Source organism: Thalassophryne amazonica, chromosome 5, assembly GCF_902500255.1.
Source record: "Thalassophryne amazonica chromosome 5, fThaAma1.1, whole genome shotgun sequence".
NCBI lineage: Eukaryota > Metazoa > Chordata > Actinopteri > Batrachoidiformes > Batrachoididae > Thalassophryne > Thalassophryne amazonica.
Genome location: NC_047107.1, coordinates 66346401 through 66365408, shown reverse-complemented (window position 1 = coordinate 66365408; position 19008 = coordinate 66346401). Strand labels below are relative to the sequence as shown.

Here is a 19008-nt window from a genome sequence, read left to right as displayed (position 1 = left end):
ATGTTAGAAAAGAACCGTTCAGCGATAGTGCAGGTTATGGTTCGGCTCGCAATGTGGTCTGCAAAATACAAACATATCCGTAGGTAAAATGCAGCTCACGAGAGGGCACTCAAGGCTTGTGTGACTGTTCCTGTGACTTCTGACTACCATACAAAAATAGAAATTTCAACATTACTGATAACTTAACAAGACAACGGAGAAGGCCCGAGAAAATGCCACCAAAAAGAAACTCATACTCTACAGATCACAAGTTACGACTGGTGAAATATGCATCTGAAAACGGTAGTCATCACAATATTATCATCTGAACTTTTCATGTTAAGTTAACATACCTGTATGTCCATGCGACATAGTCCAGTGCGACTTATTTATGGTTTATTTTTCTTTATAATGGATAAAGTGGCTGGTGCGACTTATACTCCGGTGTGACTTATAGTCCGGAAAATACAGTACTTAGTTTTTTGTTTTTTAATAAATTTGCAAAATTCTCCAAAAAAAAAACCCTTTTCATATTGTCATTATGGGATATTGTGTGTAGAATTTTGAAGGGAAAAAATGAATTTCATCCATTTTAGAATAAGGCTGTAACATAAATACACGGGGGAAAAGTGCAGCACTGTGAATACTTCCTGGATGCACCGTATGCGTCTGAGCTTTTAGCATGTGTATATGCCTGTGGTCATCTAAATCTGTGTGTGAAGTTGTTTGTGTGTCCTTAAATTAGTCCCTTTAATTTGAAGACTGGAGGACAGCCAGGAAAGACTGGATAGCAGCAGGGAAAGACGGCACCGGGAGTGGGACTAGTGGGTTACCCAACCCACGAGTCCCTCGGAAGAGTGACACCCAAAAGCAGCTACAAAGAATCCTAAAAAGAAACAACCCGAAGGCTATCCAAGAGGTGGGATGAAAGATGGGCCTAATAGGACGGACTGCATTGTAACGACAGCAATGGAAATGGATAACAAGGGCACCAGAACTACAGTATCGATTCCCTTATCGATACTTCTTGTTAATTTCTTGTGTAGGCTTTACAGGTTTTCTATGTCTGCGGGTCAAAGAGGTTTTTCTTATCGTGCACCTGCTCTGTGGAACGGTCTTCCTGCGACCATAAGGCAGTCGGAGTCTGTGGACATTTTTAAGTCAAGACTTAAAGCTTATTTTTATTCTCTTTCTTATGAATAGTTTTTTTTTCATCTGTTTTAGTCTTTGACTTCTGTTTTTAATTTTGTATTTTAATTTTTTAATTTCTCTTTATTTATTTTAATTTTTTTATGTTGACCTGTTCTATGTGAGGCGCCTTGACACGGCTTTTGTTGTGATTTGGTGCTTTATAAGCCGACTGAATTGAAAGTGAACAACATGTTTACTGAGTCTTAAAGTAAATATATATGAAATTGGACACTGGATCCTTAAACTCTGGACATAATAAACTCTACATGGTGGATCCTTGATCTCTGGACATAAATAAAAATAAACAAAATCTATAGTTTTTGTCAAAAGCATTTCCTTTCAGATGTTACTGGCATGAATGTCTCTGAATACACCTGAAGTGAGCTCTTGCAGCTGTGCTGTGCTTTACGCCAGGATGTAATTTATAAAGAATGCAGCACATCTCATTTTGGAAAGAAAAAAACATTTTAGTCGATTGTAGTTCCTTGTCTGTCTGTATTACGTTTGTAAGAGGTGTCATTTTATTCAAAGCGGTGATTCGTTTTGAAGTTATTAATTCTGACCGGACTCTGTCTCGGCAGAGAGCCGCGCAGCATTTGGAGATGTGCCAACGGAACACAGGACAATTCTTTTTTCTTGACTACAAGACAAGAGTCCCAGTTAGTGACTTTAATACACACAAAAATGACTCATGATATTTTAATGGGTCTGAGAAGGGTTAAGAAGCGGACTTGCCACTGAAGAGCAGAGAATCAAAGAACCAACGAGCTAGTGGATCAAAGCATTGCTTCACTGGTTCACGCTTCAAAGTGGTGTCGTGCTGCAGAAACAGATGATTACAGACCCGCTGCAGGATCTGTAATCAACGTAGAGGAATGATCATTTTCCCGACAAACACCCTCAAAAGCAACAACTGCTCTGAAGGACCGATAAGGGAATCGTTAAGCAAAAATGCTATTGATATCGGTGGATCGAATCATTTCTTAAAGATACTCGAAAAGAACCGGTTCTCGATACCCAACCCTCATCCCACATCAGCTGATCAACTATGCCATGGAGTTCTTCCACATGCCCGCCTGCATAAAGAACCTCATTGCATCCTACTTTAAAGACTTGCAGATGTGCTTCGCCCTCCAAGACTTTACCACTGGATGGCAGCAGCTACAAGTAGGACTTGCCATGGGGTGTGCCATTTCTCCAATCCTGTTCATTGCAGCCTTTGAAATTATTCACATCGGGGCAAGACAAGTAGTTGGCGGGATCAAATTACCATCTGGTCAGAGATTACCCCCAGTGAGGAGCTACATGGATGACGTTACAAGCCTCCTTCAGACAGCACCATGCACATCCCTACTGTTAAAAAAGATGGATGAGTTGATAGCTTGGGCAAGAATGAAGATCAAGCCTACCAAGTCACGTAGCTTGTCACTCAGAAGGGGAGTTAGAGATGAGAAAATCCCTCTGCTGTCTGAACAACCCATCAAAAGCCTGGGAAGGCAGTACACTGCCGAACTTTCTGACAAACAGACTGGGAAAATAGCCATAAAGCAGCTAATGGATGGCCTGGCAAGGATAGACCAAAGCCAGCTCCCTGGGAAGTACAAGGTCTGGTGCTACCAGTTCACTCTCTACAGGAGGGTGATGTGGCCGCTGAAAATGAGTGAGATCTCCTCATCCACTGTAAATAAGATGGACGGAAAAGCCAATTCCTTTATCCAAAAGTGGTTGGGACTGCCATGGTGCCTCTCCGAAGTAGGCCTTTTTTGGAGGAACACACTGCAATTGCCACTGCAATCTATCAAGGTGGGCTACATGCAAGAGAAGACCAGGCTAGTTCTCGGGTTAAGAGAGTCCACTCATCAGTCAATAAGGAGCGCTCACGACAAGGTCCCTATTGGACGAAAGTGGAATGCCCAAATCGAAGTTGAATAAGCTGTCACTAGGCTTCAACATCAGGAGATTGTTGGCAGAGTCCAGGTAGGGAGAGCAGGACTAGGATGCGGAGAGACGCTTCGCTTCTGGTCCAAAGCCAATCACAAGGCAAGGAAGGAGATGGTGGTGCCGGAGGTGACGAGGATGGAGGAAGAGCGCTACAAGATCAAGGCAGTGTCACAGGGCCGACAAGGAAGCTGGACAACTTGGGAGGGAGTTGTCAACCGTAACATCAGTTGGTCAGACCTGTGGAAGATTCCACAGGCAAGGCTTAGCTTCCTCATTCGTGCAACCTATGACACCCTCCCCTGTCACTGCAACCTCCACCAGTGGTTTGGGAAAGAAGAATGCTGTTACCTCTGCAATGCCCACAACGTCAGTCTTCAGCTTATTTTGTCAGGCTGCAAGGTCACACTCTGTCAGGGCCGTTACAGATGGCGCCATGACCAGGTCCTGAGGAAGCGAGCCGAAGTGTTGGAGAGGTGTCGACAGGACAACAAAAAGTCACCATCGACAGAGAACAACTTTGTCATGGAGGGTGGGGGACAGAGATACACCAGGGCAAGAGAAACATCAAGACCCTTTTCCCCTGACCAGGAGTGGGACATGAGGGTCGATCTCGACAGACAACTTCGGTTCCCTACAGAGATCGTCACTACAACTCTGCGTCCCGACATTGTTGTGTGGTCTACCAATGCAAGAACGGTGTACTGTACCTCACTGAGCTGACAATCCCACAGGAGGCAGGGATTGAGGCTGCTTTCGAGCGCAAAAAGGCCAAGTATGCCGAGCTGGCTGCCGAATACAGTCGAGGTGGGATGCCGAGGCTTTGTGGGGTTGTCAATCATACGTCTACTGAGGGAGGCAGGAGCAACCGGAAGGAAATTGAAGACAGCAGTGAACGAATTGGCAGAGGAAGCAGAAAAAGGCAGCTTCTGGCTCTGGCTGAGGAGGAAAGACAAGTGCTGGGGGAAAAACAACTAAAGCCCCTTTCACACCGGGGGTGCTCCCGGTTGCTCCCAGTTGTGCCGTGCGTCATTATGACGACGCCACGTGGAAGCAACTCAGAGACGATGCAGCTCAGCGCCACAACAGCGGGAGTGGCGCAAAGGAGGAAGCAAGTCGGGCGCCGAAAAATTAAACCTGTTTAATTTTTTTGGCGTCCTGTGCTTGACGCAGAAAGGAAGTGGTTCCAGTGCAAGTCGGGGCAAAGAGGCGTTACCCGGCATGACTCGAAGCCAATTTATGATTCCTGCTGTATTCCATTGTTCCCGCAGTATAAATCACGCAGGATTGTTTTTATACCATGTACTCAATGCAGTAAAAACTACACGCTGAAGAAAAAAAATGCAGACTGATTACCAGAAATATCCAGTAAAAAGTCCGGACATCTCCAGTCCACTCATGGACGTTGGTTCACGCGCGCACATGTGAACAATTAAAAGAAAAAAAAAGTCTGGCTGCAGGCATTAGTTCCTTGTTCTCTGCTCAAACTCTCATATCACAGTTAAAAAAAGGACAAAAAGGACATAAGTCCTGAGACAGGACATGTCAACATCAAGTAGAACTCCAGACATCTCAGCGAGATCGGTTTGCACACATGCAAGCAAACCGATCTCGCGGTCAAAGGAGGAAAGAAAAGAAAAAAAATTGTCTGCAGGCAGTTAGTTCCTTTCTCTCCTCAGACTCTCTTATCACAGTTAAAAAAGGACATAAGTCCAGGACATGTCAACATCAAGTAGAACTCCAGACATCTCCACATTTGCTTAAGGATCGTTCGTGCGCACACACGCGTGCACATCTCGCGGTCAAGGGAGGAAAGATCAACTATAACAGAACTCAGAGCGCAGCCCTGCAGCTCAGCACAACAAGCAGAAGAGAAGTCAGAGTGGACAGCCTGGCTGCAGCCACTGTCCACTCTGACTTCTCTGTGCAGAGAACCTGCAGGCTGCATTCTCACCTCCTCTCTGCCCCCCTGCTGCACGCACCTGACGCAGATATTCCTGCGTCGTCATGACGCCACAGGGAGCAACTGGGAGCAGCCCCGGTGTGAAAGGGGCTTAACCCCAAATTACAGCTGCAGGGGCCAACACCTATCAGCTGTAGGGAGTGACAGGGAGGCGTCTCTGTCACCACCCCGCCACCATGATACGTTCCAGGATTAAAGGAGCGAAACGTTGAGGAGTGGTGGTTCCTGGCTGATGACCCTGCAGCTGACCCATGGGCACTGGAGGAGGTGCGACAGGCAGAAACGCCAAGCAGGAAATTCCATCTGCCTGTATGTTTACCGACTTCGTGAAATCGCCAACACAAAGTTTTAGCCCCTTGACTTTATGATAACAATTCATCAAATCTTTAATTTCATGCTACAGTCTAACAACCATTTGCTCTAATAACTGAGCATTTGTGTGTTATCTCTCTGGCTCTGCATGAGGCAGTGCTGGGAAAACATTTGATATCTGTGTGTCTGTGGGTGTGCGCATGCCTCACTTTAGAGCCATCCCTCTTCCTAATAATGCCCACAGCAATATACAAAAATAAAGATCTTTTTCATGACTGAAGATGTGGTAGTTTCTCATCCACATTGACAAAGATTTTACTTTCTTTGACTGCAACTGTAATCATCTGTGAGCCCATTTGAGACTTATATGTACTCCAGGGACAGACTAATCTAATGTCACATTCATACAGTGGATGACTAAGATCTGTTCGATACGTTTGAATTAAAACGATATGTACATACATACGATAAGAGTCAAACTCAGGTTAAATGCATCCTGTCACTTTGCTTAAAGACAAACATACAGTTACTGTATCTGAGGATGAAAAATTAAAAACAACGATATTTCAAATTCTCTTTTAGCCAGTGTAACATTGATTTTTTTTGTCATATCATCAATACCTGGATGTTATTCCACAGTTTGATTTGATCTTTGTAGTTTGACTGGACAAATACAAAACTTAGAATCCCCCAAACCACAAATAATTCACAAAGCTTTTTCAGTCACTCTAAAAAACAGTAGCACTTGCAACTTCATTAAGTTCCATCCTTCGTGGAACATGAATGTGCTGTTAGCTGCTCATGGCTCATTTAATATAATAATTTTCCTTGTCCATTCCACAAAAGGCAGTTGGGATTATTGCGTTAAGCACTTCATGCAACACTGTGGTAGCACACAAGCAATAATTCTCCTGACAGATACTTTTCAAACAGCAGTGAGACTGAAATATCAACAACAAAAGAGACAAATCACTGTAAATAAGGCAGCTACATCAAAGTCATGGCATATGTTGAAACATCAGCGTGAACACTGTGCTCACGTGTTAAGACACTAGAACAGAGGTGGCAAAATAAAAAATAAACAAAAAAGATGAAGAAATGAAGAGCAAGAATGGAGAAAAACAGAATGACAGTAAGAAAATATAAGCAGACACTTAATGAAAGAGAAGACAACATGTAGCACTATGCAATTTTATGCCAAAAGGTATAAAAATATTTCTAAAGCAAAGATGTTGCCAATCACAAAGTTTTTAAAAAAATTCTGTAATGTGACTATTTTTCTATTAACATGAAAAAACACTGAGACAGAAACACTAGAGTAAGACTTCTGCACAGGAATGTATTCAAAACCACAAGTTTATATGTGACTGATATGTGATATACAACCCCAATTCCAATGAAGTTGGGACACTGTGTAAAATGTAAATTAAAATAGAATACAATGATTTGCAAATCCTCTTCAACCTATATTCAATTGAATAAACCACAAAGACAAGATATTTAATGTTCAAACTGATAAACGTTCCGCATCTACACGTGCAGCTCTACTTGCAGCCTGTTTGCATGATGGCTACTGCTAGCGATAAACCGGAGTTTGAAGATGCTGCCCCGTCACTAAAGTCTCCTGTTTGGGACCACTTTGGCTTTCTGGTTAAATATTGCAACGGAGAAAGACAGGTGGATAAGACAAAAGCGGTGTGCCGACACTGTTTAGATGAGATCGGTTATGTTTCTGGCAACACGTCAAACATGCTAACTCACCTGAAACGACACCACCAGTGTGTAAAAATCAGCGCTACAAGAAAAAAAAGCACATTAATGCAAACGCAGCTGACGTCTGCATTCAAGCAGACTCTCCCTGGCAATTCAGATCGGGCCAAAGCTATAACAAAAGCCACTGGAGTTTTTATAGCAGCGGATCTAAGACCATATTCAGTTGTTGAAAATGCTGGTTTTAAATACATGCTAAAGGTGATTGAGCCCCGGTATGAAGTACCCACTCGTCCACACTTCAGCCAGAAAATAATACCAGGCCTTTATGAATAAGCAAAATCTTCTGTTGTCCAAGACTTGTCAAAACCTTGTGCAGTAGCACTCACAACTGATGGATGGACATCCAGAGCTAATGAGAGCTACATAAGTGTGACTGCCCATCACATCACCCCAGAGTGGAACATGGTGAGCCATGTTCTGCAAACACGGCCCATGTATGAACAACACACCAGCGCAAACCTGGCCGAGGCACTTAAAGAGACAGTGTTTGAGTGGAAATTGGAGAGGCCAGGAACAACAATAACAGTCACAACAGACAATGCCAGTAATATGGTCAATGCAGTGAGTGAAGCTGGAATGGGCCCCCAAATCGGATGTTTTGCGCACAAAATTAATATAGCTTCTCAGAAAGCAACAGGTCTCAACCAAATATCCAGACTTCTTGGTAAAGTGAGACGGATCGTGTCTTTCTTTCACCGTAGCCCAACAGCTGCACACATTTTTGAGTGCAAACAGGAGATGCTTAACGTAGCAAAACACACCCTTATTCAGGATGTCACCACCCGCTGGAACTCAAGTTATGATATGCTTGAGAGGTACCTTGAGCAGCAAGCAGCAGTGTACTCTGCACTGACAGAACAGGCTCTCAAGAAGAAAGATATCAGCATCAGCACATTGTCTGACCAGGAGGTGAGGATGGCAGAGGAAGTAATTGAGGCCCTGAAGCCACTAAAAACTCTCACAACACTGATAAGCACTGAAGCTACACCTTCAGCATCCATGATCCTGCCCCTCAAAGCTACAATGCTCCACTCTATGGAACCAAATAATGGAGACAGTGCAACAGTGACCCGGTCAAGGCTGCCATCAGAGAAAACCTGGAGGCCAGGTACCCTTCTTGTCAGGATTTCCTCCACAAATGCACAGCATTTGACCCAAGGTTTAAACCTCTTCCTCATGTGGATGATGCCTGTCGTGACAGGATCTACAACATCCTCATCACAGAGATTACAGCCATGGAAGGAGAGGTACTGTAATAATATCATAATAATATTAATAATTTGATGTGCATAAAATGTCTTTTTCACTGATAATTTTGAAACAACTAATTGCTTGTGTCACTACTAGTATTCATATTAAAAATAAATATACTTTTTGTATTTTAATTTACAGAGTGAGGAGACCAAAGGGAAAGCAGCTGCTTCATCCCCAGAGACAGGACAGCCAGAGGCATCTGAATCACTTCCTCCTCTCAAGAAGTCAGCAATGGCTGAACTGTTTGGTGAGGTCTTCAAGACACAGGTGGGAAACAAAGATATTTTGCAGTTGGCGAAGGACGACGTTGATGCATACAAGGCAGTGAGCTCTATTTCAGTGGACTCTGACCCACTTCTATGGTGGAAGACCAATGAGCCCATATACAACCCCTGGCAAAAATTATGGAATCACCGGCCTCGGAGGATGTTCATTCAGTTGTTTAATTTTGTAGAAAAAAAGCAGATCACAAAAAAAATTGTGGCAGTCAGTAACGGTTACTTTTTTAGACCAAGCAGAGGGAAAAATATGGAATCACTCAATTCTGAGGAAAAAATTATGGAATCATGAAAAACAAAAGAACGCTCCAACATATCACTAGCATTTTGTTGCACCACCTCTGGCTTTTATAACAGCTTGCAGTCTCTGAGGCATGGACTTAATGAGTGACAAACAGTACTCTTCATCAATCTGGCTCCAACTTTCTCTGATTGCTGTTGCCAGATCAGCTTTGCAGGTTGGAGCCTTGTCATGGACCATTTTCTTCAACTTCCACCAAAGATTTTCAATTGGATTAAGATCCGGACTATTTGCAGGCCATGACATTGACCCTATGTGTCTTTTTACAAGGAATGTTTTCACAGTTTTTGCTCTATGGGAAGATGCATTATCATCTTGAAAAATTATTTCATCATCCCCAAACATCCTTTCAATTGATGGGATAAGAAAAGTGTCCAAAATATCAATGTAAACTTGTGCATTTATTGATGATGTAATGACAGCCATCTCCCCAGTGCCTTTACCTGACATGCAGCCCCATATCATCAATGACTGTGGAAATTTACATGTTCTCTTCAGGCAGTCATCTTTATAAATCTCATTGGAACGGCACTAAACAAAAGTTCCAGCATCATCACCTTGCCCAATGCAGATTCGAGATTCATCACTGAATATGACTTTCATCCAGTCATCCACAGTCCACGATTGCTTTTCCTTAGCCCATTGTAACCTTGTTTTTTTTCTGTTTAGGTGTTAATGATGGCTTTTGTTTAGCTTTTCTGTATGTAAATCCCATTTCCTTTAGGCGGTTTCTTACAGTTCGGTCACAGACGTTGACTCCAGTTTCCTCCCATTCGTTCCTCATTTGTTTTGTTGTGCATTTTCGATTTTTGAGACATATTGCTTTAAGTTTTCTGTCTTGACGCTTTGATGTCTTCCTTGGTCTACCAGTATGTTTGCCTTTAACAACATTCCCATGTTGTTTGTATTTGGTCCAGAGTTTAGACACAGCTGACTGTGAACAACCAACATCTTTTGCAACATTGCGTGATGATTTATCCTCTTTTAAGAGTTTGATAATCCTCTCCTTTGTTTCAATTGACATCTCTCGTGTTGGAGCCATGATTCATGTCAGTCCACTTGGTGCAACAGCTCTCCAAGGTGTGATCACTCCTTTTTAGATGCAGACTAACGAGCAGATCTGATTTGATGCAGGTGTTAGTTTTGGGGATGAAAATTTACAGGGTGATTCCATAATTCTTTCCTCAGAATTGATTGATTCCATATTTTTTTTTCCCTCTGCTTGGTCTAAAAAAGTAACCGTTACTGACTGCCACAATTTTTTTTCCTGATTTCTTATAGTGTTTCTTAAAGCCAGAAAGTTGCCATTTGAAATGACTTTAGTTTTGTGTCATGTCTGTGATCTGCTTTTTTTCTACAAAATTAAACAACTGAATGAACATCCTCCGAGGCCGGTGATTCCGTAATTTTTGCCAGGGGTTGTATACCCTAACTGCCAAGTTAGCAAAGCGCTACCTTGCCATACCAGCTACCTCTGTCCCGAGCGAGAGGGTATTTTCAACCGCTGGGGACATTGTAACTGCCAGCAGATCTGCACTTACTGCTGACAATGACAATTTTTCTGGCAAAAAATATGATTGTTGATTAAAATTGAACAAGGCTGGAACCATTGTGCTGCACTTTACTTGTGTAAAGGTTTTGTTAAAAGCTGTTTACTAGGGATTTATTTTTTATAATATTTCATATATTTGTTGTTAATTTGAGAACATTTTATTTAACTAATTACCAGGCAGCACTTTGCAATTATTTAATGTTCCTGTTTGTATTAGTGTTATACTGTTACAATAAATTGTTGGTTTAAACAAGCAATTTTTTTGCATTTTGTTCCCATACTGTACCGAAAATGAACCGAACCGTGACCTCAAAACCGAGGTACGTACTGTACCGTGATTTTTGTGTATCGTTACACCCCTACCAATCATGATACTCACCTGTTTCCAATTAACCTGTTCACCTGTGGAATGCTCCAAACAGGTGTTCTTTGAGCATTCATCAACTTTCCCAGTCTTTTGTTGCCCCTGTCCCAGTTTTTTTGAAATGTGATGCAGGCATCCTTTTCAAAATGAGCAAATATTTGCACAAAAACAAAAAAAGGATCAGTTTGAACATTACACATCTTGTCTTTGTGGTGTATTCAATCAAATATAGGTTGAAGAGGATTTGCAAATCATTGTATTCTGTTTTTATTTACATTTCACACAATGTCCCAACTTCATGGGAAGTGAGGTTGTAAATACTAATGTTACAGTTGCACATGAACTTGAGTGGGAAAACAGCAGGAAACTGAACTTTAAAAGAAAAATTCACATTAATGTAATTTTCCACAATCTTTGGATTTGGCGTATTTTCCAGACAAGTCTTGTGTTTTTGTTTGTTTGTTTGTTTTTTTACTTGTTTTGCTGGTGTTGTGATTTATACTTCATCGCAACGTATAAATTAACAAAAATACTGCATTACCATCTATGGCAGAGGTCTCAAACCGGTTCCAGAAAGGACCAAGAGTGTGCAGGCTTTCTGTGCAACCACCCACTCCAGCAGGTGATTTCACTGATTAATATCACTTTGAGCAGGTGAAATCAGTTAATCAGTGAAATCACCTGCTGGAGTGGGTGGTTGCACAGAAAGCCTGTACCCTCTCGGCCCTTTCTGGAACCGGTTTGAGACCTCTGATCTATGGCCACAAGAGAAATTAAGTCAGGCAATATAATCTTCATAGTACTCAGCACTCCTGTTAGGACTGTGTGGGGCAGCCAGACCAGCAACGAACAGGACAGTGAGGCTAAACTAAGGCTAACTGTTATGTTTTTAAATATACAGGATTTTTAAAATGGTTAATTACAGTACATTCAGCGACATAAACGTACACACATTTAGCTCTGAATAAAAGTTTTCATCTGTTGTCATAGACAAAATACATGGAGAAATATGTGGGGGAAAAGTGTGATTCTGCATTTCCTTTATTTATTTTTTCAAATTCACTCTATTTCCACTGTATATAGATTTGCAATATTGTAAGTATTTAGACTACCACATAAAATTGTCTTTGTTAAATCACTCTATTTTCTCATATCCTATTGTATGTTTCACTTTTTAGGAGTTTTAAGAGTTACACAGAGTTGTGATCTCCCTGTAGTTGTGTTCCAACTACAGGGGGATCACACTCCTCAGCCTCCCCGGTAAGGTCTATTCCAGAGTACTGCAGAGGAGAATTCAACCGATAGTCAAACCTCGGATTCAGGAGGAGCAGTGTGGTTTTCGTCCTGGTCACGGCACACTGGACCAGCTCTACACCCTTGATCAGGTGCTTGAGGGTTCATGGGAGTTCGTCCAACCAGTCCACATGTGTTTTGTGGATCTGGAGAAGGTTTTCGACCGTGTCCCTCGAGGTGCCCTGTGGGGGGTGCTCTGGGAGTACGGGGTCCAGGGTCCTTTGTTAAGGGCTATCCAGTCCCTGTACGACCGCAGCAGGAGCTTGGTTCACATTGCCGGTAGTAAGTCAAGCCTGTTTCCAGTGCACGTCGGTCTCCGCCAGGGCTGCCCTTTGTCACCAGTTCTGTTCATTACCTTTATGGACAGAATTTCTCAGCGCAGCCAGGGTGTAGAGGGGGTCCGGTTTGGGAACCACAAAATCTCATCTCTGGTGTTTGCGGACGATGTGGTTCTGTTGGCTTCGTCAAATCAGGATCTTCAGCGTGCACTGGAGTGGTTTGCAGCCGAGTGTGAAGCGTCCGGGATGAAAATCAGCACCTCCAAATCCAAGGCCATGGTTCTCGACCGGAAAAAGGTGCTTTGCCCTCTTCAGGTCGGTGGAGTGTCCTTGCCTCAAGTGGAGGAGTTTAAGTATCTCGGGGTCTTGCTCACGAGAGAGGGACGGATGGCGCATGAGATCGACAGACGGATTAGTGCAGCATCTGCAGTGATGTGGTCTCTGTACTGGACCGTCGTGGTGAAGAGAGAGCTGAGTAGGGGGCAAAGCTCTTGAGTTACCGATCAATCTACGTTCCAACCCTCACCTATGGTCATGAGATTTGGCTCATGACCGAAAGAACAAAATCACGAGTACAAGCGGGTGAGATGAGTTTCCTCCGCAGGGTGGCTGGGCGCTCCCTTAGAGATAGGGTGAGGTGCTCGGTCATTCGGGAGGAGCTCGGTCTCTCGGGAGGAGCTCGGAGTCGAGCCACTGCTCCTGCACGTCGAAAGAAGTCAGCTGAGGTGGCTCGGGCATCTTTTTCGGATTTCCCCTGAACACCTCGCTGGAGAGGTGTTCTGGGCACGTCCCACCGGGAGGAGGCCCCGGGGAAGACACAGGACACGCTGGAGGGACTACATCTCGAAGCTGGCTTGGGAACGCCCCGGGGTTCCCCCGGAGGAGCTGGGGGAGGTGTGTGTGGATAGGGAGGTCTGGGCGGCTTTGCTTGAGCTGCTGCCCCTGCGACCCGACCTCGAATGAAGTGGAAGAAAATGGATGGATGGATGGATGGATGGATGGAGAGTTGCACAAAGCACTGCAGAAAAGTTACCATGTCGATGTCGCTGATCATCAGAGAGGTCCAGATCTAACATAAGATCATCTTCATCCAATTCTGAGGAGCCCAGGTTGTTTAGGACATCCTAAGGAGAATAAATAAACAAATAAATAAATAAAATCAACAATCTTTATTCATCAAAGGATGACAATAATTGTGTCCAGTGTGCATTTGTCCATTTTATATCTGTATTTTTTTTTCCCCCAGTAAAGAAAAACACTTTGGGTAGGTATCAACAACATGGGACATTTTAGTAAATGACAAAAAATTGGTGTGATTGGATTGCTTTCTGAAGATAAATGTAATGAAATTGGGGGGGTCTATACAGTTATGGACAGTTGACATGCACCTTGGCTACTAACATTCAAACTCAATCTTCCCAAAATGGTAAAATCAATTAAAAACTCCACCTTAGTTCCAAATAACGCTGTTATTTTAGTTTATGTAAGTAACAGTTACTAGATAGATTTGTTTCCTTTTTTCTGCATGGTGATTAACTACTATACCCTCTTTCCTCACAGTTTTGGCAAAGTCATGCACTTCCACCACAGACATGTTTCTCTACATGCACGACACATTTACTACGTGCACAGATGCACTTGTGATCGCTAAAGTCACTAAAGGCCTGGATTTTGAGCTTGATCCAGGACAACCACAAACCCAGACATTCCAACTCCTCACTTAGCTTCCCCAGTGCCACACTCAGACAATCACTGATTCCACAAAGACCATATTATCATCCACAACGTCAACGTCACTGACGCTTTTCTTCACTGACAAAAGGCACATGCTGCTGGATCTCACAACTCCACCAACACACAGTCCTTACAAGCACTGAACAAAGTAGAGTAGGAGCCTGAATACATCCCTGATAAATACTAGAATTTACTAGGAAGATGTTAGAGACTATGCACACCCTCTACACAGCACTCACAATACATGTATACAGACCAGCAATGATGTACAGCAAATTATGTGGAATCCTGTGACTTCTCAGTATGTCCCACAGACCAGCCAAATCAAATCAAATCAAATGGAAAAACCATGACGGGCTGCAAAGAACTCCTGCCAATATTCACACTTGCATTCAATGAGTACTTACAGGATACAGTCGATGGTTGACTTCTTATGCATGAAGACACACTGTTCCAGTCACTGAACAGCAAATTGGCTGAGACTGAATTGTATTATGAATGAACCTTGCAAGTACCTTGCCCAGCACAGTGCAATACCCCTGCAGTTTTTGAAATCCATGTCCTTTCCTTTTGAGAGAATAAGTCCTTTCTTCTTGTCTGTTGGAATGATATCCATCTCCCAGATGAAAGAAAAGATTGCTTGATACACCAGGAGAACAGTATCTCCACCTGCATGAAGGAGTTTAGTTCAGATACCAAAGATCTTGCAGCTGCCCCTGCTCTCAACTGTTCAATTCAGGCCTTGAGCCACTATATCTATTACTGACATCTATTAGATATTGCCTATATGTAGCAAACATGGCCTCACTTAGCCGTAATCTAATAAAGTGCATTAATTTGCTTTCCTGAAAGGTAGATCTCAAGTTGAGGAAAATACTATTGTTACATTTCTTTGAACAACAGCTTGGTTTCGAACTGGAGATATCTCCTGAAACACTCCTTGGGCCCCTACATCCCAGCTGCAGTGTCAGTTGTGTATAATTTAGAGCTCTTCAAAGGTCCCTGAAACTGTACTTGTCGGTGAAATTACAGTCAGTGTAAGTTAAAAGACATTTTATGTGCCTCACATCAAGACAAGAAGCTTCCCAGATCATCCAGAATATTTCCACCAAGATAATGGGACCATAAACTCAGAATCTTGACTACCAGAAGGACACAACCACTTTATGTTACAAAGAACATTATTTTATCTACCTATGAAAGTTCTAATGTTTTTCTTGTGTATGATCAAGCAAAACACTTTGGATATATTCAATTTAATCTGACGTGTTTCTTTTTCTTTCAGATGTCTTTTTATGGACTCTGAAACATTAACAAATGCAATCAAATCCAAGAAAAGCTTCTTCTTTTTTTCCCCAACAACCCACAAACAAAACCCAAGACAGCAAAACACCCACACACAAGGTCAAACAAACATTTGCATAGAGAAGCAGTAAAAATACTAAGTAGTATTGTTTAAGAAAATGCTATTAAGTGTACATATGAAGAGTTCAGATGCAAAACCCAGTATCTCCAAAACCATAAATTTTTAGTTGACACCAACATGTACTTGGCTGTCAAGGAGACCATCCGTGTGCAAAATATGAAAGAATTTGAACAAACTGTTTTCATGTTATTGATGAAAGTCTGTGCATTTCCGCATAGGGTTTCCTTTAAATCTCCATTTTCAACTGCATTTTTCTCCATTTGAAAAAAAAAAGGACTTATTGGGTTTTGCATCTGAACTCTTCATACGAGGGCTGTCAATAAAGTTACGGTCCTTTTTATTTTTTTCAAAAACTATATGGATTTCATTCATATGTTTTTACGTCAGACATGCTTGAACCCTCGTGCGCATGCGTGAGTTTTTCCACGCCTGTCGGTGACGTCATTCGCCTGTGAGCACTCCTTGTGGGAGGAGTCGTCCAGCCCCTCGTCGGAATTCCTTTGTCTGAGAAGTTGCTGAGAGACTGGCGCGTTGTTTGATCAAAATTTTTTCTAAACCTGTGAGACACATCGAAGTGGACACGGTTCGAAAAATTAAGCTGGTTTTCAGTGAAAATTTTAACGGCTGATGAGAGATTTTGAGGTGATACTGTCGCTTTAAGGACTTTTCACGGTGCGAGACGTCGCTCAGCGCTCTCAGGCGGCGTCATCAGCCTGTTCAAGCTGAAAACCTCCACATTTCAAGCTCTATTGATCCAGGACGTTGTGAGAGAACAGAGAAGTTTCAGAAGAAGTCGGTTTCAGCATTTTATCCGGATATTCCACTGTTAAAGGAGATTTTTTTAATGAAAGACGTGCGGACGGGTCCGCGCGTCGGGACGCAGCCGCCGCGGCGCTCCGCCACAGGAAAAACACCTCTGTTGAAAGCCTTAAGGACAAGTTGGAACATGTCCTGCCTGTTAAACAATTTCTCATATACTCACTCCACTGAAAGCCATCAAAAGCCGCCTGGATTTTACAAATGGTTATCAACACGGAGGTGTTTTTCCTGTGCCGCCGCACCGCGTCGGCTGCGTCCCGACGCGCGGATCCGTCCGCACGTCTTTCATTAAAAAAATCTCCTTTAACAGTGGAATATCCGGATAAAATGCTGAAACCGACTTCTTCTGAAACTTCTCTGTTCTCTCACGACGTCCTGGATCAACAGAGCCTGAAATGTGGAGGTTTTCAGCTTGAACAGGCTGATGACGCCGCCTGAGAGCGCAGCGCGACGTCTCGCACCGTGAAAAGTCCTTAAAGCGACAGAATCGCCTCAAAATCTCTCATCAGCTGTTAAAATTTTCACTGAAAACCAGCTTAATTTTTCGAACCATGTCCACTTCGATGTGTCTCACAGGTTTAGAAAAAATTTTGATCAAACAACGCGCCAGTCTCTCAGCAACTTCTCAGACAAAGGAATTCCGACGAGGGTCTGGACGACTCCTCCCACAAGGAGTGCTCACAGGCGAATGACGTCACCGACAGGCGTGGAAAAACTCACGCATGCGCACGAGGGTTCAAGCATGTCTGACGTAAAAACATATGAATGAAATCCATATAGTTTTTGAAAAAAATAAAAAGGACTGTTACTTTATTGACAGCCCTCGTATATACATTTCAATAACAAAAGGGAGGAAAAGATACAGATAATTAAAATATTCAAAAAAAAATAATAATCATAAAAAGAGTAATGAAAATCAATAAATAAAAATAAAAAAGGGATGAAGCTACTCAGAAACAGTAGTACCAGATTTCTCAAAAAAGATTAAGAAGGGACCCCAAACTTTAATGTATTTTCAGAACCTCGAATAGTGAATATTATCTTTTCCAGGTCCATACACAACATTATATTCTTTAACCAGTGTGAATGGGTGGTGGAGCTGGATCTTTCCACCTTAATAAAATGGCTCTCCAGACAATGAAGGTACAAAATGAGAGCAATCTTTGTTTTATTCAAGGTAGGTTCAGGCCTGGGGCATTTCCAAAGATGGCAGAGAGAGGGTCTGGTTCAATGACACATAGCAGAAATTCAGATAAAGTATGAAAAACTGACTTCCAATAAGAAGCCAGTAAGGGACATGACCAAAACATGTGGACTAAAGTACGAGGAGCACACCTACATCTGTCACACGTTGGGTCAGCATTTGGAGAAATACGTACCAGTCTAGTTTTTGAGAACTGTACCCGATGGACAACTTTAAACTGTATAAGTGAGTGACTGAGCACACATTGAGGATGAATGTATCTGATATAGAATAGAGTCCCACACATCATCAGAAATGGTAGATTGGAGATCTTGTTCCAAGACAGCTTTGACAGCAGTTAACGAGGGGCAATGCTATTTCGAAATGAGATTATAACGTTTAGACAACACACCTTTAGAGATGGGATTCGTTGATAAAAATGCATCAAGAGGGTTATCTTGGGGTTTATTGGGAAATTGTAATGTCATACTTTGCACATAATGCCTGACCTGCAAAAATCTGTAAAAATGTGTAGGTATTATTGCATATTTTTTAACCAGTTCAGAAAAGCTGGAAATTGTCCCTCTGAATATAAGTCTGCAAAGCACTTTACCCCTTTCACATGCCAATCTTGAAAGCCAGTTGATGGCACGAACAGGTGATTTGCTGCTATTGGGCTTAGAAGTGAAAAAGCCTGAAGAGGGGTTTTACTAAACTGTGACTGGATTTTAATGGATTGTTTAACTACCGGGTTGCTGAAGGTAACAGAACAGGTAAGAGACAAAGGTGAAGCTAACAGTGCAGAAAGAGAAGTTCCTGTACTTCCAGCACGACCCTCCATGGACACCCAGACCGAAGGCGAAGGCTCAAAATGAAAGTGCCGCCAGTAAAGCAGACCTCTGATGTTTCCCATTCCAAATGAAAGACAAAACTAATGAATCCAGAGAATTGAAAAATGATTTTGGGATCAAAATAGGGAGGCACTGAAACAGGTACAGATATATAGGGAGCAACATAATTTTTACTGAGTTAATTTTGCCTAAAAGGGACAACAACAATGTGGACTATTTTGATAAAAGTTGTTTTGACTGATCAAGTAGTGAAATAAAATTAGCCTTGAACAGGTTCTGAAATTTTCTAGTGATATATATGCTGAGGTATTTAAATTGTTCAGCCACTTTCCGAAGAGGAAAACCAATCATAATTAAGTCTAACTGCCTCATTATTAGTCAAAAACAATTCACTTTTATCTAAATTTATTTTGTACCCAGAAAATTTCCCAAAGTTATCCAACACTTGAAGTATAGCACGCAAAGACTTAAGCAGCTCAGAAACATATGAAATCAGCTCATCAGAGTAGAGTGAGACCT

The 19008-nt window shown here is 42.4% G+C and overlaps 1 protein-coding gene across 1 annotated transcript in view; it reads right to left on the bottom strand.

Moving 5' to 3' along the window:
• The window catches only part of ccser1 (coiled-coil serine-rich protein 1), a 592747-nt gene that overhangs the window by 460763 nt on the left and 112976 nt on the right, over positions 1-19008 (bottom strand). Inside the window, exon 5 of the mRNA XM_034170482.1 lies at positions 13510-13600. Coding sequence (XP_034026373.1) covers positions 13510-13600 — 91 coding nt within the window. The remainder of the gene's footprint in view (positions 1-13509; positions 13601-19008) is intronic.